Genomic DNA, 22,952 nt, shown 5'->3' on the forward strand with positions numbered 1-22,952 from the left:
TGTGTGTGTGTGTGTGTGTGTGTGTGTGTGTGTGTGTGTGTGTGTGTCCGTCCACTGCCCAATGAGACATTTGACATTATCTGGAAACATTTTTGGTTGTCACAACTTGGAGAGGTAATACTGGCACCTATGGCCAGTGATACTGCTAAACATCTTATAGTACACCGGACAGCACTCCTCAACAAAGAATTACCTGGCCCAAAATGTCAATAGTGCCAAGGTTGAGAAACCCTGAACTATAAATCATGGAGCTAATCCTTGGATAATCATTTATGGTATTTTTTTTCCTGGTTATAGCAAATTAATGAAATGTTACAATCAGTTTCTGAATACATTTTTAAAGTTACCGTTCTTGGTATATTTTGAAATGAAAACTACTTTAAAACTCAATGCTGCTGTTACTTTGTTACAGATGAACCCACAAGATCTTTGAGTGGTCTAATTTTGAAGAATAACGTGAAAGCACACTTTCAGAACTTCCCAAATGGTGTAACAGACTTTATTAAGAGTGAATGTTTAAACAATATCGGTGACTCCTCTCCTTTGATTAGAGCTACTGTAGGTAAGTAATCTGTCACAATTTTGCTTATCCTGTTTTTAACTGGGTTGGTTTCTGATACGACAGACCATTTCCATAGGAATTTTTATCATCCATTTCATGTTGAATTGTGATGGGGAAAATTTTTCATTGCTGCTTTTGAAATAATGTTACTAAAAGCTCTCTTAATTCAGTGAGACCAGGTTCACTAGTAGTTGCTTAATCACAGTTGGTTACAGTGGGGCATTAACAAGTGATATTCATCTAGGACTACTGTTTTTTCTGTGGGTTCCTTAATTATGTCTTCCTTGTGTCATACATGGGGTATAATTTCCAGTTTCACTTTCTTTTACATGGGAAGAAAAACTTCTTTGTAAAACATCTTCCGTGCAGGACCTTAGATTTTCACTATATATCCCCCCTTGTTTTTAGTTCATATTTGCCTTGTCTGTACCTAATTACAGTAATTTTTGAGTCTTTTCAGTGTTCAACTTGTTTTTAGTGAAAGAACAACTTTCTGCCATTTTATGAAAGACTGTTAAAATGCTTAGTTTATAGTAACTGGAATAAGTAGGTTTGGGAGCCAATACAACTGACTGTGGGTAAGCACACACATCATCAGGTAGAAGCGGAAATAGACATGTACTGCACAATAGCCCACCAATGGGTAGATTCCATATGCCATGGGGTTTCAGCAGCTATGTTTTACAAGGACCTGGAAAGCTTCTGTTCCTCTGGCAGGTTGGTTAAATGGAATTCAGTTAAGAACCTCCATAATGAGTCAGTCATTTTCATTAAAAGTTCTCTGCCTTTGTATATTTTGTCTCATGGTAGGTTTGAAAAGTACCCAGTTCATCTCTTACTCAAAAAGCAGAGGCTCTGTAACTTCCCTCCAGATATTAAACATTGCCATTATTAACGCTGATTTTAAATAGGATATGTAGAGGGCATTTATAATTTGAGGAAAGGGTCTCCCTAGGTTATTCTCATGGACCCTCATATACTCCTGATTTTCTACCAGACTCTTGACAGTGGTAAAATGGATGGTGTACCAGTGTATACCAGTCTTCTTAAAATTTTTTTAATCTTAACAGTACATATGGTAAATCTTGCCAAGGAAGTGTATTGGGAAGGACCACATTTCAGTGACTGTGTGGTAATCCATTAGAGAGGTGTAAAATTGTTTCTCCTTGTTAAAAGAATGTATGGTTTGTAATTTTATTATTTCAGTGAACATCCTTTTATGTATTTCATACACAGGTGAGAAAGTTTCTATAGAATTCATTCGTAGAAGTGGTATTACTGGGTCAGAGTGTTTTTTAAACATTTAAAATTTTAATAGGTATTGCCAAGCACATCAGTTTTCACTCCCATCTTTGTTGAAACACTGAGAATTACAATTTTTCACTTTTTGCAACTGCGTTGGCATTAGAATATTTTTTGAGAATGGATGAGATTATATGGGGCCAAATTAATTTGAATTTGTCAGTCTGTCAACATTCTTTAATATTCTCTCAGCAGAAGTCATGAATGTCAGCAGACTCTTAGTACCAAGTTTTAGTTTGTATTTAATTTTTATTATTGCTTGTTTTAAGACATGTTTGGTTTCCTTTAGGCAGATCCAGAAATTTCTCTTCCCCTCAATTCTTTCATGTCTTAACTTCAGGAAAGAATACATGGCAAGAAGGAACAGATCTATTAGTCTCGCTGCTTTTTGATCTTACCAGAAGGGTCTCGCTGCTTTTTGATCTTACCAGAAGGCCACTTAATTGTACGGGTTGTATCTTAAAAATGCTATCATTTTAAGACCCTTACCATGTAATTTAATTTTTTTAGTGGAGAGTAAATCTTGGCTAACAACTTTACTCTTTACATTTTTTAACTCTTTACCATTGGGAGCAACCTTCTCAAAACTTAACAATGGAAAACTCAAAGAGAATTTATATACACAGACAGTAGAATTTGCTGTTCAATAATAATTATTGAGTATTTACTATATGCCTGGCATTTTGTGTGCCTATCTCACTGAATTCTCAAAATAACTATGAAGAGAGAACTTTTTCTCTTCTTTTAAATTTTTTTTACAGAGTATTTTGAATTGCATATTATTTGCCTACTGTTTATGCTCTTAATTAAGGTGCTAAAAGATCTGTAATCACCAGGCATATTACATTATGTTACTAATACTAAATTTACTAAGGCAGAGAAAAATACACAAAATTTTTGTGTTATATACATATTCCTGTATTTGCATGATCCTTAGCTATTACAGCTAAGCCACACAGCACAGTTGAAATAATCCAGTCAGAGTGACATGATCAGTCAGCCTGTGCCAGTAGCCTCCATGATCCAAGATCACTTTGCCAGTGATTCATCCTTGGAATGTTCTGGGCTAATGGCTCATCTACTTTTTCTCTCCCTGCCTTGAGTCATGGCTTTGATCCTAGGTTAAGTCAGAGAGCTGTTCTTACCTCTTTTATGTGTTTTTATTTGAATCTAACAGACTCATACTCATCACCCAGTGATAAGTGCTGCTAATAACATTTTGGTGTATTTCTTTCTACTCTTTTGTATATAATTTTTATAAAATAGGGGTAATTTTAATTAGTAGAACTATTGTTGGAGAAGAGCAGGTTGTAGTCTTTTGTACAGGTACTTGTTAAAAATACAAAGAGGGTGAAGTGTTGGCAAGCAGGATTAGAAATGGATCTGATTTATGTTGGAGTTTCCACAGATGTACTGTGGTGATACAGTGATCCTTGGTGAATGTTACTGTTGACATGGTTTGCAAGTCGTACACTGATTTGGAACATTTAAACTGTATGTGTGTGTGTGTGCGTGCGCACGTGCAAACGTGAGCACTCACATTGGCTTGTGGTGGTTCACAAGGCAGTATCTAACATGGTGCAGTCAGATTTCCTAAAGGGGTGTGTTTTCTTTCAAGGTATTTTGATTACAACTATAGCCTCCAAGGGAGAATTGCAGAATTGGCCTGACCTCTTACCAAAACTCTGTAGCCTGTTGGATTCTGAAGATTACAACACTTGTGAGGTAAGGATTTTTGCTTCGTATATAATTTTTCTTTTCTATTTTTCTTTTCATGTTTATTAGTAATATTGAGAAAAAATAATTCCTCTGAAACATATAACTTCAAAACTTAGAAGCCTAAAGTTACCTTTTTGTTTTCTGTTAGTGATCGTGTATCTTACTGTTTAAAGACCGTTAAGTTATAAAACCTCTTTACTATATTTCCTAAAGGAAATATCTTGTTTTTTGTATTTTAGAACTGTTCTTGTGTGTGTGTGTATATGTAATCTGCAGAGCAATTGTCAAGCTTAATCAGGTGAAGTAGTATTTTTTGAAGATGGACTTAATTAAATTTACCAAATTCCCAGACTGTGGGTACATTTTCAGTGTCTCTAAGTTGTTTTTGTGCCTCTTGTTGTATGGTATGTCTGAGGTATATGTAGTGTAGTTTTTTGTTTGTTTGTTTGTTTGTTTGCGGTACGCGGGCCTCTCACTGGTGGCCTCTCCTGTTGCGGAGCACAGGCTCAGCGGCCATGGCTCACGGGCCCAGCCGCTCCGCGGCATGTGGGATCTTCCCGGACCGGGGCACGAACCCATGTCCCCTGCATCAGCAGGCGGACTCTCAACCACTGCGCCACCAGGGAAGCCCTGTAGTATAGTTTTAATTATATATTAATTATAATCTCTTGTTTGCCACTGATCAAATCAGTAGCAACCTTTCTATTTGGGGAAATGAAAGGGAATCTGTATGGATTTTTTTTCCTATAATTTCTTACTTAATGAGTACTTTAACCATTTCTTTCATTAGCAGGCTTCCAGTTTGTATAGACATCTGTTTTAAATAGAAATCATTTTAGGTGTTTTGCCTCTCTTAAGGCAGTGACTTATCTCCCTCTCAAAAAAGAGCAAGGCTTGGAGGCAGGGCAGGTACAAAAATAACCTAATAAAAAGGAATCAGGTGGTCTTTTTGACTTAACATTTTGTTGCCAGATCCGACTTGGGGAAGAGAGGACCAGGGAGAGGGAAAGCTAGCAAAAAGGAGTCTTAAAAAGTCACTCTTCTCCCTCCCTCAAAGAAAAAGAAAACAACCTTGCATTCTCATATATACATTTTCTAGTAATGCCTTGTAAGGTTACAGAAAAACTAAAATAATAATATTTAGCCATCAGGTAACAGTTGATTAAAATTTAAATAGTGCTTTGGTATAATGATAACATAAAAGGAAGCCAAAATTTTAAGCAAGCACTTTCCAAGAATAAAAAGTTTAAACTGATAATCATGAAATTGTGGAGCTACTAAGTCATACAGTATTCTTAAATTAACCTGTAGTGTAGAGAATAAGTCCCAAGATGCTGCTGATATAATTATAAGCAGAGTAAAGTAGGTGGTTGAGGTAACTGGTAGGTTAGATATTATATACAGGAGCTCTCTAGGTAAGCCACTTGGTTGTAAAGTGGTTGTAGGGGAAATTACCAAATTGAATTGCCTGCCCTTTTAACAACTTTTGTCAATGAATGGTTTACATATAAATAATTTTTTGATGATAATTAAGACCTCCATTTGTGCTTCAAACAGAGAAGTGGTACAATGGTTACATGCACTTATACGTAAACATAGAGTTTTACATTGTTTTAACAAACTGGTATTTAATAAGAGAAAAATTACTGTTGACGTAAAATTGGCAAGAATACTGCAGAAGTTAAGTTTATAAATTAGATGATATTATTTACAGTCCCTGACGATCAAAATTCTAATTCTAAGACATTTAATGCTGAAATTAAAATGTACCATTATATTTAAACTGAGGTTTTAAATAACTCAGTGGTATAATAAATTTCTCTTATAGCTGATGATTAAATGTATGGATTTTATGATGCAGGTTTTATGCAAACTGGGAACATTAATCCATACAAATTAGTGAATATTCCTCAATTCGCTTTTAAAATGGCTTCATTTTTAATTCTAATCATTGAAATGTCTTTTACAGGGAGCATTTGGTGCCCTTCAGAAGATTTGTGAAGATTCTGCTGAGATTTTAGATAGCGATGTTTTAGATCGTCCTCTCAACATCATGATTCCTAAATTTTTACAGTTCTTCAAGCACAGTAGTCCAAAAATAAGGTATCTATATAGCCAATATTAAATTAATTTATAAACTGATAAGAACCTGACCACTCCCTTATTTTGCACTACCTAGTATTTTTGCGATCGGCAGAAGATAACTGGCTGTTCTATAGAGGTGGACTTGATAATTGAAATCTACTCCTCTAATGACAGCCTGTGAAATGTCACTCTGCTGAAATTTTCATTAACTATGACACTTCTCCACCATCTACATGGTTAATTACATTTATAATGGTTAATAGTCAGGCTTTTAAAGTCCTTTGTGTGAGGCTGAAATTCAGTGTGTTGCAGAGCTTGTCGGGGTTGACACATACTGTGGAAAAATAGCGAGCATAAGGGGTTAGGTAGTGATTCACAGGTGTGTTATGCAGCACATTCTTTGTCACAGGCGGCAACTGTGCAGAAACCCTGAACAAAGTAAAGTAGCAAGGCTTTCTGAACGATCAAAGCCAAGATCACTTAAGAGGGAACAACAGTACAAAGTCCCTAGAGTTAGGAAGAAACCTTTTAGGGTGACAGAAGAAAACGATTTTGTAGCACAGTAGGAAATGAAGCTAGAGGGGTAGGGAGTAGCACATTACAGGGGCGTGTTTACGCCAGTAATCGGCACGCTGTGACCCGTGTGGCCAAATTCAGGCGTGACTTATGAGCTACAAATGATTTCATAGTTTAAAAGGTTGAAGTGGGCGGGTGGGTAGTAAAGTTGCCACAGAGGTCTTATGTGGCCCACAAAGCTTAAAATATTTACCTTTTGACGTTTGGCAGATTCCTACTGGAGCAATCTGAACAAGGATATTATGTGATCTTATATGTGTGTCAAACAGGTAGTGGGGTTTTGCATAATGGAAATTGGGAAACCAGTTAGAGCCTCTTGGCATAGTCCCGATGGGAGATTATGGTTTGGACTAGAGGAGAAGTGGAGGTAGTAAGTGATTAGATTATGGGTATATTTTTAACAGTAGTGCCATTAAGAATTGCTATGGGATTAGATTAGGTATGTCAGAATACATAGGCTGTAGAACAGTCCGCATTTTCAGTTTCAGAAGGAATGCATACCCATTATTTTAAAATCTAAAATAATTCCCATTATGTCCCCATCCAACCTCCCACTCTTGAGAGCGAACATGTCCTTCCAGACGCTTTTCCACTTTCTTAGTAGCATTAACATATTGCTCCACAACCTGCATTTTTCACTTAACACGGAAAGAATGTGAAGGATATGTTTAATACATAGGGAATTTTGACTCATTCTTTTTAGGGTGTGTGTGTGTGTGTGTGTGTGTTTGTGTGTGTGCGCACGCATGGCTGTACATACACTGTAATATTTTTATGGAGGAACGTTTAAATTCTTGCCAGTCTTCTGTAAATGGAGCAGAGCTTCTTCAATTAGTGTATTTTGAATTTTGTTTCTAGGTCTCATGCTGTTGCCTGTGTCAATCAGTTTATCATCAGTAGAACTCAAGCTCTGATGTTGCATATTGATTCCTTTATTGAGGTAAGATTTGTCCTCCCCCCACCCCACCTTATTTTTGAGGAGGTTAGAAACTGTTCATTGCATGTAGTTTTATTTTATAAATACGATAATTTATAATTATGAGCTGTCAATATTTAAATTATTTCTGATAGTATTAAAATTGGGTACAGTATAAACTTTGTGATTCTCGTTAACTGAAAATAAAAGTACTTTTCCTCTCACTGAGTTTTCTACTTGTGCAAACATTGATTATGGTATGTCTGTGTTTAATATCTTGATTATAAAAATTTCTACCTCAATATACTGTTCAAATTGCATATGGACATTAAATCTCCCAGCTCATTTGTGATATTAGAAACATGAAGAGGTTGAATAAACTTAATTTGATAAAGAATCCGAAGGTATAAATTAAAAGGATAGTACTTCTCTTTTTCCATTGGTTTTCAGTGTAAAATGAGAAGTTTCGGGGGGAAAATTGGCTGTTAAAGCTCAGCGAGCATTTCTAATGGTACTTTTTAACTTTTTGATAAAAGCAGAAAGACAACAGGAGCATAGTTTTTTGGCCATTGAACCCTAAGCAGTAGAATTTCTTTTCAGAACTTCTGCTTGATAACAGCGATTGTGAAAGGATTATTAAAGTTCCTTTAGCACTTCACTTTTATTTTCATCAAATGAAATTTAAATAGTCTATTCCTTTTCAGCTCTTCTTTAAAAAAAAAGTCCTTCAGAGACCATATTTCTGGTATTCCTGTTGGGAAATTACAAGAAAGAAGTGGGGGAAATTATGTCTTTTTTTTCTTATCACTTAAATTGACAAGCTTCTTCTAAACATCTTTTACCAATAGACTACAAGTAGTAGCCATTAGAATCCTCAAGCCATTTGAAAATTGAAATGAAAACATGCATCTTAAATACATTTTACTGAATACATACTGTGACTCAGGCACTGTGCTTGGTGCTAAGGATACATAAAGAAATTTTATGCTTCAAGATGTTTTCAGTCTAGTTTGGTATAGAGGGTAGTGGACAGTATTAGAAGTCTGGAGTAAGACTGCCTGTGTTCAAATCCCAGCTCCACAGCTTAGTAGCTTGTTAACCTTGGGCACCTTAGTATTTAACTGGTATTTTCAGTTTTTATAAAATAAAGCTAATAATAGACTCACCTCGTTGGATTGTTAAAAAAGGTATTGGCTAAAAATAAATTGGAACAGTGCCTGCTACAAAGTAAGCACTCCACATGCTAGCTACTGCTATTATTTTTAGAAGCAGTAGTAGTTTTTGTTGTAATTATAATAGTATTCCCTCTTAGTGTTCTTCTTTCGTGACTTATTAAAGAGAACAGTAATAGACATACCAGCATCTTATACAGAAATATAATTTAGAATAAAGTAAATTCTTTCTGAAAATAAAAATTCCACAGGACCATACTCAGGAAGTGGAACAAGAACGTTTCCTGACATTTAATGATATTTTCCATTAGTGTTAAATACCATATTAACATTTCTGTGCTACTTGGTAATCCAGTAAGATTCACCCAGTTCCTCATCCTGTAAGAGTAGTAAACCTCCAGAGGAGGCACCTGACACATGGTAGGCTCTCAGTAACTATTTGCTAAATCAATAACTGGTTAGTTTTCTTCAGCCACCAGTGTTTTTATCGGGGGCTGAAATCATGCCTGCTACATGTGCTCGTACTGATGAAAAGTGTATTGGTTACTAATACTTGGCTATAACATACCTTGGCAAAGCTGGGTATTCATACTTAAGACAACATCATATTTCACGAAGGATTTATATGAGCAGCACCTGCTGGAAAAACCGTATTCTTTCTGACCATGTAAAATTAAAAGAGCAACTACAGAGTTTTGAAAGCCTCAGAAGTAGAGACAGGACTTGAAGAAATGAAAGTTTTAAAAATGCTACTACAACAGTACTTCACATATTGTCACATTTGATATTTAAATTTTTCCATTGTCTTACCCATTTCTTGTAATATGATTTCAGGTTCATCTCTCTGGAGATGTTTCTGTGGTCCTGGGAAGAGACAATGAGACACATTGGATTTTACTTAATTATTTTAATCATCTTTTTACTGCTTTCAGTATGTGTGTGTAGGTTGTGTGTAAATAAAGTAAAACCTCAGGAGTGAGATAGGGAAGGCTTAATTGTTTTTTCTTCTGACATCTCCACTTGAACCTCTGCAACAGACAGCTTTTTCTAGTGGAGGCTTGTTGGTATAATGAAATGAGTGTGGACTCACCCATGATTTCGTGAAAAGCAAATTCAGATTCCCCCACTTGCTAGCAAGTTATATAACGTCTAAACTTGTAAAATTGAGTAGCAGCATCTTAGAGTTGAGAAGGTTAATTGAAACAGTATTGTTCATTCACACTTTTTTTTTAAACCGTGTAGAGAGACTTAACAGCATAAGATCGATTGCTACTATTACCATTTTTTCAATAGTTGACTCAGTGACCGACAGCAGTTTAGGGTCACATTGTTGGAAACTCAGTATATATTTCCCAATTGTTGGTGCTTTTATAGAATGTATGCCTATTAAGAATAAGTATTGGTAGGAATAATCTCTTAACAGACAGTAATTTTGAAGAGTAAATCAAACTGTATTTTAATGATTATCTCTAATTCTGGGTGATCTGGGTGAACGCTCCTGTGTCCTAGTGACATGGTTTTATTCTCATAAACTAAAGATTACTTCAAGATGCAACCACTCATACTCCGAAAAATGGCTTTAGATCATTTACCAAAATCATAGTTTTTGGCAGTTATCATCCTGCGTCTGTCTTACTTTATAATCTAATGCTATAAAGTATTAGTAGGGCCAGTTAATTCATAAGCCTTTATTTGTACAGTATCTTCTTAGGGTTTCTTTAAATGTTGCCACCTTGCAGATTATTGGTTATTATGTATAAACCTTTCTAGTATGTTGGAATACTTAACTAGAAGAAAATATTTCTTGTGCAATAGAATCTCTTTGCATTGGCTGGTGATGAAGAACCAGAGGTACGGAAAAATGTGTGCCGGGCACTTGTGATGTTGCTTGAAGTTCGAATGGATCGCCTGCTTCCTCACATGCATAATATAGTTGAGGTAATACAAGCAATTTAAAGGCTTTCTCCTCATCTTCGCCTCAAGAAAAATCTTGGGCACAAAACGTATAGTGTGAAGCCACTGTCTTCCAATTTATTTGTCACATTTGTTGCGGGGGCGGGACTATGAAAATTAGTTATCATCTTAAAGGTAAAAATTGTCTTTACGGCGATCTTTCTTTCATGAGATATAAGATGTTATAGAGGGGAACGTTGTTTAAAGGAGTAGATAGCTTTTAACCAGTGTAACTATTTAGGTTATTTGTATATATTAGATATGGGTTAGGCCAATAAAACTATAGTACTTAAAAGAGTTTGTTTTTGACCCGTTAACTGGTAAATTGATCTGATCAACTTTTGATTTATGGTAACAGTGGTAACAATTTCTGAATAGAAAATACGTAACCATTATAGTGAGTTCTAGCAGACCATTTAGATTTTAAAAGGCTCTCTTTCAGTCCTTATGTGATTAAAATAATTTTACTAGGATATTGTAAGTATGTTGAGCACAGATAGTTGTAATTAAAGGAAGGAATACATAATAACATATTATTAGGACAAAGTAATTTGTTGGGCAATACTCATTATTGCTACAGTCATACCTAGTTTCCATATTGCTGAATATAGTTGTACTTAAAGGATGGCATCTAAGACCAGTTAGAAGAAGGCTAGCATTCATGATGTTCAGTAACTCCCTTTCTAAAACATTAGGAAAGATAGTTGTAGTGATAAGGATATGTAGCAGCAAAAGATGGGGATAAATTACTTTCTCTCTGATAAAGGTATTCTCTCTGTAAAGTGTTTAGAAGAATCAGGTGGGGTTGGTTGAGAGTTTAGTGAGAGTTTGGGGTTAACCAGAAAGTTAAGAAAGACATATAATCATTTGTCACGTCACAGCTGGGGAACCTAATTTACGAGGCTGCAGTTCTTTCTTCAGCAATACCCAGCATAGTAGTAGAACATGGTAGGGGCTAGCCTGTCACAGCAGTTGTGTTGCTGTATTTTGACGTGTGAGATGTTTCATTCAAGAATTCATCACTTGACCCTAGATTCAGTCCCAGGTACATTGGGGATTCATGCCTTTGATTATGTTTATTTTGTTTTTGCATGTAAGGTTTTTTTTTGGGGGGGGGGGTGGCCACGCTGTGCACCTTGCGGAATCTTAGTTTCCTGACCAGGGATCGAGCCCAGGGCCCTGGCAGTGAGAGCGCCCAAGTCCTAACCACTGGGCTGCAGGGAATTCCTGGTATGTTAGATTTTTAAAAGAAGGGTAGATTTGGATAGATTTGGAGATCAGAAATGTACCTCCAACTTAAGAGTGAATTTGGCTTGGTATGTTCAAAGGACATGAAGGACGTGATAAACCTATTTTATTGGCAACTAGAAATTATATAGTTGACAAAGAAATGCCACAACTTTTTTCCAAATTAAAAAAAAATTAATTTTTGTAATTGTATAATATCTATATATCTTTTTAAATATGTGGAAGTATATACAGTTGACCCTTGAACAACACAGGTTTGAACTTCATGGGTCTACTTATAGCCAGATTTCTTTTTACTAAATATGTACTGCAGTACTACACAACCCAAGATTGGTTGAATCTGCAGATGAGGAACTGGATACAGAGGAACCGTATATATAGAAGGTTGGCTATAAGTTATAGGTGGATTTTTGACTGCTTGGAGGGTTGGCATGCCAACCTCACTGTTCAAGGGGTAATTGTAATTGTAAGAGACAGCTTGGGTGGTTATGTTATAAAAATGATTGTCCATTTTATGAACGGTTTAATGGTGTTTTTTATTTTGATGCATCTGTGAAGACAATGTTTGAATATTAATACTTTTTAAAAATCTCAGTGGTTTCATGAAACAATATACGCCTGTATAGAAGCAGATAAATATGAATTGGACACTTTACATTAGGCACATTCTAAAGCAGTAGTTCTTAAGTTTGGCTGCTTTTCAGAATTGATTAGGAAGCTTTTTTTAAAAAATCCAAAGCCTAAGTCGAGAACCACTGTAAAAGTGCAAGACCCATCGCCAAGGACCGTTAACTTGCTGAAATTAGATTAGGTTTATTTTAATTGTATGATTTAAACTGATTAATACTAAGCCTCCTTTGTTTACAGTACATGCTGCAGAGGACCCAAGATCAAGATGAAAATGTGGCTTTAGAAGCCTGCGAATTTTGGCTCACTTTGGCTGAGCAACCAATATGCAAAGATGTACTCATAAGGCATCTTCCCAAGTAAGTGTTCCTTCTTAAAAATACTCCCTTGTTGTTAAATTTAGCAGTGATTCCTCATTTTCATATTTTTAGGTTACATTCTTATGCCATCAGGTAATGAAGTTCTAAAGAAGTAAGACTTAATTTTACCGATGCTATAAGTAAAGACATTTTTAAAGAAGCAGTTACTTTTGTTTTCTAAATTACATGAGGGTGGTTTATGCTGAATTATAACTAATCTTGGATAATCCATGGCACAATTTTTTATAATCTTATAATTTGACTATGGGGTCTCATGGATTTCCTGCTAGTTGTGATGCTATGCAATTCTTGGTTAATCTATTGTTATGCCTATTTTTAACCCAGTGAATGATGTTAAATCAGTTATTTTTTTAAATATATTTTTTCCAGTTTTATTGAGATAAGTTGAATTTGATATAAAACAGCATATTAGTTTTAGGTGTACAACATGATTTCATATATTAAAGTCAGTTACTTTAAAAAGTAATGCTCATGTTCTTTTGAAAATAAAGAAAATACAGGCTCATAAAAGAAAATTAACATGTAGAAAACTTAAAATGTCTTGGATTTCCACCCCCTTGAGTCATCACTGTTAGTATTTTTGGTGTTGTCTTTTAATGTTTTTCTCTGTGTTAGTACCATGTACCAAATGTGATACATTCAGAGTGTTTCGGGAAGAAATAAATTTGGTAGTATGTACGTGGCATCTGGCTATAGTTGATGCTTAAATACTTGATTTTACTATTTTGTGGTTGGCTCTTTTCAGTTATTTTGTGGTTGGCTCTTTTCAGTTATTGTAAGTTGTGCACTTTCCTCCATGTCATTAGTCTTTAAACTTCCAGTACTGTTCCATCATGGTGTGTGTACCATATATATATAATCGACTTTTCTTCTTTTGTTGAATGTTTAGTTGTTTGCCCTTTTTTTCTTTAACTCATAAATAATCCTGGACTGAGCATCTTTCTTTGTCCATAAGTAGTGATTTCTTTCAAGTAGAGTTCTTAGAAGTGATTTTTACCAAGGTCAAAGGGCCTGAGCATTTTAAAGTGTCTTCATAAATATTCCACATAGTTCTCTAGGGAAGTTATACCAGTTTACACCCCACCAGCAGGGTCCCATCTTGTCACAACTTTTGCAATCCATTAATCATAATTTTTCCAGTCTTAGCCCTCTGGATGAGCAAAAAACAAAACCGTTTGTTTTAATATGTTGTTGTATTAGTGGAGTCACATTTTTTTCAGAAGTTAGGGTACTTGGATATTCTTATTTTCATGTAGTCCGTTAAGTTCCTTTTCTTTTCCAATAAATTCTTTCCCTACCGAGAAAACAAAGCCACCTATGTTTTATTCCAGTCAATCTAGAATTTATTTGGGAGTAAAGTGCAAGGTGATGTGCTAAATGGATTTTTCCCCCCTTAGGAAATTCATATATTAATTATTCTCTTCTCCCTGATTTGTGATTCCAGTTTTATGATATGCTTGTTTCTTACCATAGGATCATATAATCCTAAAAGTTATATAAACAGACATTCTTATAAAACTGAAGAGATTTTATTAATGAAAACCTAAGCTGTAACATTAGGAGATGATACGAGCAGTTATAGGTTGGTGGTCTCTTTCATTACCCTAATAAAATCTAAACATTGGTAAGCAACCAAGAACTTGGTAGCAGGCTAAAAGATCAGCAATTCCCAGTTAGTTGTGTGCTATGTGCGAACATTAAACAACCCATTCCAGTGATAAATGGATTTGATTTATATGTCTTCCAAACCGCTGGTTTGGGAACCATTTTTAGATTAAACAAGACTGCTTTTATTTTTGGTTCAAAGAGTGTATTGTGAGGATGGGAAAATATCAACATCAGTCTGATCCGGAGATTAAAAACACAGTAAAAGAACTGTTTTTCCTAGATCTGTTAACCAGATTCTGGTTTAGTATGAGCAAAAAATGGTTGCTGAGGAATCAAAATTGTTAATGTGATGAGATCTTTCTTATTAAAATGAATTCACATAGAAAGCATTAAGGTAATAAAGAGTAAGGTTAAATTCTTTTATCTTTCTGGGCTGTGTCGTGTATTCTTGTTTTTTCTTTTCCTTTTTCTGTTTTTTTTTTGTTTGTTTTTTAGCCAGTACTATGCTCTATTGATTATTGAACATTTACTAATATGTTTTGTTATCTGGTAGAACGGGTCTTCTTTTTTTTCCCTGAATTATTTTTTTCCACCTTTATTCTTGTACATTAATATCTCCTGGGGCTTATTTTTGAATTAATCCATGTAAAACAACTAACCCAGTGCTTGGCATATACTTAAGTACTCAGTAAACATTCATTGTTGGTATTAACATCATTGGCTTTCCATGATGTTGCATTAAAATTCTCTTCTTGTTTTCTACATGAGGCTTCAGGAGAAAGCTTCTTAAGAGTTAGATTTGTTAAAAAATAATGATCTGCTTTGTATGATTGGAATTTGTCAAGACACATGCCATATTGCCACGTGGTCACAGTTAACTCCAATATCTCTTTCCTACCTCACTTTTTGACTTTCCCCGCCTTATCAGTCCCCTATTTCCTACACATCTTCTTATTCTTTCTCTATCTGGCACAGATATCATGATCCACAAATCAACAGTACTGACCATAAACCTCCAGCTGCCCCCTGCTCTGGATTAATCGAGCTGTCTTTGCTACTTCTTAAATACTGTTGGGAAAAGTTACACTGCCAGGAGGATTGGTGGCTATAGAAATCCATGGTCTTCAACATCAAGTGGACCCTTCATACCATCTGCCAATTTTTCCTGTTCCAGATCAGCTTTTATCTTCCATTCACCAGAGCAACTATTTGATACCTTTATCACTCTTCTGAAGTTCTCTTCATTCAATTTGAGCACTTCTGCTTTGTAGGGAAAACAGGTGACCCTTCACGTTTTCCCCAGAGCTTATAGATACATTTTCATGTGAATTATCTTCTTCCTAACCAGGCTTTCTATTTATGGTCTTGGATAGCATAATTTTTTTCTTATCCATAAGGACCTCACTCTATCAAATAGATAAATTCTCTCTTTAAACTTTTCCCTCTCTGCTGCCTTAACTTTTTAGCTTGCTGCAGTTTCTTTCATCTTAAAAAGATTCAAAGAATCGATGGGGCTCACTGTCTTTACTTCTTTACCTCACCTCAGGTGAACTCTTCAATATTTTATGGTCTGCCATCCATCCTCATCATTTTCGTGAAATTATTGACAAATATCATAAATGATTTAACTGTTGGTGATCCAAATGGACTTGGTTCTCTTGCAAGATCCCTGTAGCTTACACAGTATGGTTCTGTGTATTATAATTTTATTTAGTTATGGTATACTAGCTATAATGTTGAATTACTACCGTTAATCTATTTTAGAATTTAGAAGGACTTTGAACATGAAAGTTTGGGTCGCTCATATTTTCCTTTTTACAAATTTGAAATCCCACTGCTTCCTTTTTACTGTTAGTATTCCTTTGGTTAATGAGGGCTTGCAAAATTACCTCATTGAAAGTAGAGGTGTGCTTAACATTGGTTTCATACATATTTATTTAGTGTGTCTTAAAGCATGTGACTATTTGAAGTAAAGCCACAGCAAACACTGAGGACATTAATGTGGACAGAGATTTTTACATCTGGGGTAAAGAAAGGAAACTTACTTAACATTTATGGCCTTGTGGAAATAATATTACCTCTCTGAGCTTTAGTTACTCGTTTGTAAAATAGGGATCATGATACTTTTCTCACTAGGTTATTAAGAAGGTGCTTTATTAATAACCCCACAGCTGGTACTCATGAGTATGAGTTTCTTTTGCCTATTCACACTTTTTCCATGCCCCCCAGAACAATGAAAGGTAGAATTTGGAAGCAGTGGACTGTGGACATTGTAACGTGTTTCCAAAGTATTCTCTCATACCTTTTGTCCTCAGTAGACTCATTTCAGTGTGTATGATTGGACAGTGAGGAAACAAACCAAAGTTTAAGAAAGCTGTCCAAGATAAAACCATCATATCTACAGAAGGAACTGAAATTAGTATTTTGACCTTTACTTAACATGTTTTGATATATATTTTTTTAACTAGTCATCATAAATATTTCAGTATACCTGGAATTCCATGTTTACAGACATTATGGTTCCCTTTTGGTGACAACATAATACTTCAGATTAGATATAATATTCTGACTTATTTAACTATTTTCTTATGGAAGTTTAAGTTCTTAATGTCTTAAGAAGTTAGAATTTAAATTTCCAAACTTTTTATCAGACTATGATAACCTTGTCGGTAGAGCTCTTTTTTTCCTTTTTGATTTATTTCTTTTGGATTAATTCCTTTAAGTTTACTGTTTTTATATTTTAAACACTGTCATCTCTTTTATTAAAAGGAATACAAATACTGAATGTAGGCTTATTGTAAAAATGTCACACCATTTAGAAATAAAGTAGAAGATGGATACCGTCCCTTTTTAGCCCACTCACCTCTCTGAAGACAGCAGTTTATTGTATAGCCTTCCTAGATAGTCTGTGTATATAAGTTATTGTATAGGTAATCTAATTTTTTTAATAATTTTTATTGGAGTATAGTTGATTTACAATGTTGTGTTAAGTATCAGATGTACAGCAAGTGAATCAGTTATATATATATATATGCACACATATATACATATATATTTACACACACACACATATCCACTCTTTTTTAGATTCTTTTCCAATGTAGGCCATTACAGAGTATTTACTAAGTAGAGTTCCCTGTGCTATACAGTAGGTCCTTATTGGTTATCTATTTTATATATAATAGTGTGTATATGTCTATCCCAATCTTCCAATTTATCCCTGTCCCCCTTCCTCCCTGGGAACCATAAGTTTGTTTTCTACATCCCTGACTCTTTCTGTTTTGTAAATAAGTTCCTATGTACCATTTTTTTAGTCTCCGTATATAAGTGATATCATATGATATTTGTCTTTGACTGACTTCACTCAATATAACAGTCTCTAGGTCCATCCATGTTGCTGCAAATGGCATTATTTCATTCTTTTTTATGGCTGAGTAATATTCCATTGTATATATGTACCACATCTTCCTTATCCATTCCTCTGTTGATGGACATTTAGGCTCCTTCCACATCCTGGCTATTGTAAATAGTGCAATGAACATTGGGGTGCGTGTATCTTTTCGAATTATGGTTTTCTCCAGATATATGCCCAGGAGTGGAATTGCTGTATCATATGGTAGCTCTATTTTTGTTTTTTAAGGAACCTCCATACTCTTCTCCATAGTGGTTGTACCAGTTTACATTCCTACCAACAGTGTAGGAGGGTTCCCTTTTCTCCACACTCTCTCCAGCATTTATTGTTTGTAGATTTTTTGATGATGGCCATTTCTGACTGGTGTGAGGTGATACCTCATTGTAGTTCTGATTTGCATTTCTCTGATAATTAGTGATGTTGAGTATCTTTTTATGTGCTTTTTGGCCAGCTGTATGTCTTCTTTGGAGAAATGTTTGTTTAGATCTGCCCATTTTTGGATTGGGTTGTTTGTTTTTTTGATATTGAGCTGCATGAGCCGTTTGTAAATTTTGGAGATTAATCCCTTGTTGGTTGCTTCGTTTGCAAATACTTTCCCCCATTCTGGGGGTTGTCTTTTTTTGTTTATGCTTTCCTTTGCTGTACAAAGGCTTTTTTAAGTTTAATTAGATCCCTTTTGTTTTTGTTTTTATTTTCATTACTCTAGGAGGTGGATCAAAAGAGTCTTGCTGCAATTTATGTCATAGAGTGTTCTGCCTATATTTTCCTCTTAAGAGTTTTATAGTGTCTGGCTTTACATTTAGGTCTTTAATCCATTTTGTGTTTACTTTTGTGTATGGTGTTAGGGAGTGTTCTAATTGCAGTCTTTTACATGTAGCTGTCCAGTTCTCCCAGCACCACTTATTGAAGAGAGTATCTTTTCTCCATTGTATATTCTTACCTCCTTTGTCATGAATTAGGTGACCATAGGTGTGTGGTTTTATCTCTGGACTTTCTATCCTGTTCCTTTGATTTATTTTTCTGTATTTGTGCCAGTACCATACTGTTTTTATTACTGTAGCATTGTAGCATAGTCTGAAGTCAGAGAGCGTGATTCCTCCAGCTCCATTTTTCTTTTCTCAAGATTGCTTTGGCTGTTTGGGGTCTTTTGTGTTTCCATACGAATTGTAAAAGTGTTCATTCTAGTTCTGTGAAAAATGTTATTGGTAATTTGATAGGGACTGCATTGAATCTGTAGATTGCTTTGGATAGTATAGTCATTTTGACACTAGTGATTCTTCCAGTCCAAGAACATGGTATATATATCTCTCCATCTGTTTGTGTCATCTTTGATTTCTTTCATCCGTATCTTATAGTTTTCTGAGTACAGGTCTTTTGCCTCCTTAGGTAGGTTTATTGCTAGGTATTTTATTCTTTTTGATGTGATGGTAAATGGGATTGTTTGCTTAATTTCTCGTTCTGATCTTTCACTGTTAGTGTATAGGAATGCAAGAGAGCTCTGTGTATTAATTTTGTATACTGCAACTTTACCCAGATTCATTGATGAGCTCTAGTAGTTTTCTAGTAGTAGCATCTTTAGGATTTTCTATGTAGAGTGTCATGTCGCCTGCAAACAGTGACAGCTTTACTTCTTTTCCATTTTGGATTCCTTTATTTTTTTTTTTCTTCTCTGATTGCTGTGGCTAGGAATCTCTCATTATTTTTATCTTAAATGGAAATGTGCTTTATGTGTTTTACACGTAGAGGGCATTTGTTTTTTCAACTTTACTTAATTTGTTTGTTTGTTTGTTTTTGGCCGTGCTGCATCCAAAAATAAGATCCTTGCAGGATCTTAGTTCCCTGACCAGGGATTGAACACTGCAGGGCCCTAGCAGTGGAAGTGCAGAGTTGTAACTGCTGAACTGCCAGGGAATTCCCAACTGTAATTTATTTTTAACCAAGCCCTTAATGATGGACATTTAGATTGTTTCCATTGTTCTTGTTCTTGCATCAGGGAACATTGGTCTTTAAAAATTGGGAATATTCGTTCATATATTTGGGATAAATTCTTAGGGGAAAAATTGAAAAAAAATTATTGTTTTTATTTCTAAGCACTCTTGATAAGCTATCTTATCCCCACTAAGATTCCATCCAGTAGATCCCATGCATGAGTATTTAAAAGGCCTGAGATATATATTGGGAGTATTCATCATTTGAGAAGGGCAGACAAAGAACATGCTATAAGGCAATATTAGCAGTGGTGGTTGTTGTATTGGTGTTATTAGTATTCATGAGGTTGTTAAGACTTTGAGATCTTTAGATCTTTGTTTCACGAATTCATTTCTTTATAGGTTGATTCCTGTGTTAGTGAATGGCATGAAGTACTCAGATATAGATATCATCCTACTTAAGGTAAGGAAACTATTTCCTGATGAATAGGGAAGATTATTTTTATTGACTTAGTAGATCTTTGGAATTGACTAACAGAACATTTATTTAGAGTAGGCCCTATGTAAATAGGCTTTCTGTTATATAGTATGCTACGGAGTTCAAAGATAATGAATTTGGGTGGTAATAGATTCTAGCTTAATTGGAACTAACTAGGCAGTGACACTAATAGAGTTCGCATCCATTTCCTGTTAATACAAATTGTTTGGAGTTTATTTTAAAATATGTTAAATACGTTCTGATCTTGATTCAGATACTCTAGATTATACCAGCTGGTGGGAAACCATATAATGTGGTTTGAAAGTGCCTGATATCTAACATGGGTTATGTGATAGCCTATTCTCCCCTTCACAAAGAACTATTTTCTGCCCAGGGGAGTGGTTCTTAATGAAGAGGTATACAGTTGACCCTTGAAAATGGGATGTTAGCAGCATTGACCTTCAGCTCAGTTAAAAATCGCTGTATAACTTTACCGTTGGCCCTCCGTGTCCATGGTTCCATATCTGCAGATTCAGCCAACCATGGATTATATAGTAGTGTTAAGACTTCATTTATTGGAAAAAAATCTGCATGTTAGTGGACCCGCACAGTTCCAACCCATATAGTTCAAGAGTCAACTGTATTTCAAAATAATATGCATAACCCCATCTGAGTATTCTCATTCTTTTACTGATATACATATTAGCTTATAATGAATATAACCAAAATTTTCCTTTAAAAAAAATATACAGGGTGACGTTGAAGAAGATGAAACAATTCCTGATAGTGAACAGGACATAAGGCCACGTTTTCATCGATCGAGGACAGTGGCTCAGCAGCATGATGAAGATGGAATTGAAGAGGAAGATGATGACGACGATGAAATTGATGATGATGATACAATTTCTGACTGGAATCTAAGTAAGTCAGAGAGGGAGAAGCACAGTCGCTTGCTTTGATAACAGTTTTGTTGAGGAATAATTCACATACCATACAGTGCCCTCATATCATACAGTTCACATACCATACAAAAGGTTACAGTGCCCTCATATCATACAGTTCACATACCATACAAAAGGTTACAGTTGAGTGGCTTTTAGTGTATTCACAGAGTTGTGCAACCATCACCACAGTAAATTTTGGAACATTTTTATCACCCCGAAAAGAAACCCTGTACCCATTAGTAGTCACTCCCATTTTCTTCCAGTTCGCTAGCCTTAAGCACCGACCAATCTATATTCTGTCTCTAGGAACTGTTCTGGACATTTCCTACGAATGGAATTATACAAAAAGTGGTCCTTTGTGACTGACTTATCTGTTCATCATTTGATGGACATTTTGTTTCCCCCCTTTGGCTATTGTGAGTAATGATGCTGTTGAAGTTATGTAAAGTTTGATGTGTAAACGTAAGTTTTCAGTTCTCTTGGGTATATACCCAGGAGTAGGATTACTGAGTCATATGGTAACTTTATGTTTTACCTTTTGAGGTACTACCAGGCTGTTTTTTAAAGTGGCTCCACCATTTACATTCCCCCCAGCAGTGTCTTAGGGCTCCAGGTTCTCCACATGTTTGTCAGTACTTTTTGGGTGTCTCTTTCTGTTATAGCCATTCTGGATGTGAAGTGATAATCTTATTGTGGGTTTGTTTTTGTATTTTCCTGACGGGCCTGTTCTTCATTTACTTGTCATTGTATTCCTTAAAAAGACTTTATCTCACACTGTCATTTCTCAAAGGGGTATATATTTTGTTTGATACTGTGAAATAGAAACATTGATCATAGAAAACAACTTTTCCTGTTTTCCTAACATAAACTTATTTTTTTGTGTGATAATTTGCATGAAAATTGGTTATCATGCAATTTTCCAAAATTATATAAATTGCTTTTGTCATATTCAGACTTACAAATACGCTTTTTAGAATCTTGGTTTTCAACCTTACCTGCAAATCCACATCGTATATTAAGCCTGCATTCTGGGCCACATAACTAATTAGATAACTTTGGGGAGAATCTAGACACCTGTGTTTTGCTTTTGCTTACGTGCTGGTTTTTAAATCTTGCTGCTCTAGTCCACAGCACATTTCACGTTTTGGGCCATGTAATTCTTTGTTGTGGGGTCATCCTGTCCATTATAGGATTTTGAGCAGCAGCCCTGATCTCTGCCCAGTAAGTGGCAGTAGCGCAGGACGTGGGGGGAGAACACACACAAAATTGTGACCACCAGCAGTGTCTTGAGACATTGCCCAATGTTCCTTGGGACACAAAATCACCCCCAGTTAAGAACCACGCTGTGATTCAGAGGGTTGAGATTTGTAGTAACTAACCGATAGAGCAATTAAGGACATGAATCATCAGCCTGAACTCTGTAAATTATTTGGAATTATGCTGATTACTGCCCATTTAGTTTCCTATAACTAACGGTTCCTTAGAGTGACTAACGTGCCCAGCCCTAGGCCAAGGACTTTGTATGCCTTTCACATTTAATCTTTCCAACAGCCTTGGGTAGGTAAAGATACTGCAAAAAGAGAAACTTCCTAAGGTTAGCTTAGCTAGTACTGGTGGCACATGTAGTTTTGGAACCCAAATCTCACACAACAAGAGAACCCAAGGTCTTCATTACTACCACAGAATTACTTGCCAGTGTATTCCTACTTTAAGGTGGGTGGGGAGCATGCATTAAGATTTAATGTAGATAACTGCAAAAGTAATAATGTGTGTTGAATTGGGGGGGGGAATACTTCCTTTTCACATCCCACCCATCATTATGTTCTTCCAGAAGTTTTTCTATGCAGATACAGAAAAACGGGTATACGGGCTTAACCAGCTTTTGTTTCGCTTCACTTTCTTGCACTTCATAGATAACTGCATTTTTTATAAACTGAAGGTTCATAGCAACCCTGCACTGATCAAGTCTTTTGGCGCCATTTTTCCAACAGCACTTACTCACTTTGTGACACTGTCACATTTTGGTAATTCTTGGAATATTG

The 22,952-nt window shown here is 35.5% G+C and overlaps 1 protein-coding gene across 7 annotated transcripts in view; it reads left to right on the forward strand.

The window, feature by feature from the left end:
• TNPO1 (transportin 1) overlaps positions 1-22,952 on the forward strand; it is an 84,939-nt gene that overhangs the window by 40,123 nt on the left and 21,864 nt on the right. For 6 of the 7 annotated variants that reach the window (XM_029216738.1, XM_029216742.1, XM_029216741.1 and 3 more), the window contains 8 exons: positions 413-562; positions 3,483-3,589; positions 5,553-5,686; positions 7,103-7,184; positions 10,148-10,270; positions 12,401-12,519; positions 19,891-19,951; positions 20,719-20,887. In XM_029216738.1, coding sequence (XP_029072571.1) covers positions 413-562; positions 3,483-3,589; positions 5,553-5,686; positions 7,103-7,184; positions 10,148-10,270; positions 12,401-12,519; positions 19,891-19,951; positions 20,719-20,887 — 945 coding nt within the window. Of the gene's footprint in view, positions 1-412; positions 563-3,482; positions 3,590-5,552; positions 5,709-7,102; positions 7,185-10,147; positions 10,271-12,400; positions 12,520-19,890; positions 19,952-20,718; positions 20,888-22,952 lie in introns of those variants that run through there. The other variant, XM_029216743.1, reaches the window with a different exon arrangement.

Source organism: Monodon monoceros, unplaced genomic scaffold (assembly GCF_005190385.1).
Source record: "Monodon monoceros isolate NGI ecotype Baffin Bay Population unplaced genomic scaffold, NGI_Narwhal_1 Super_Scaffold_12, whole genome shotgun sequence".
Classification (NCBI taxonomy): domain Eukaryota; kingdom Metazoa; phylum Chordata; class Mammalia; order Artiodactyla; family Monodontidae; genus Monodon; species Monodon monoceros.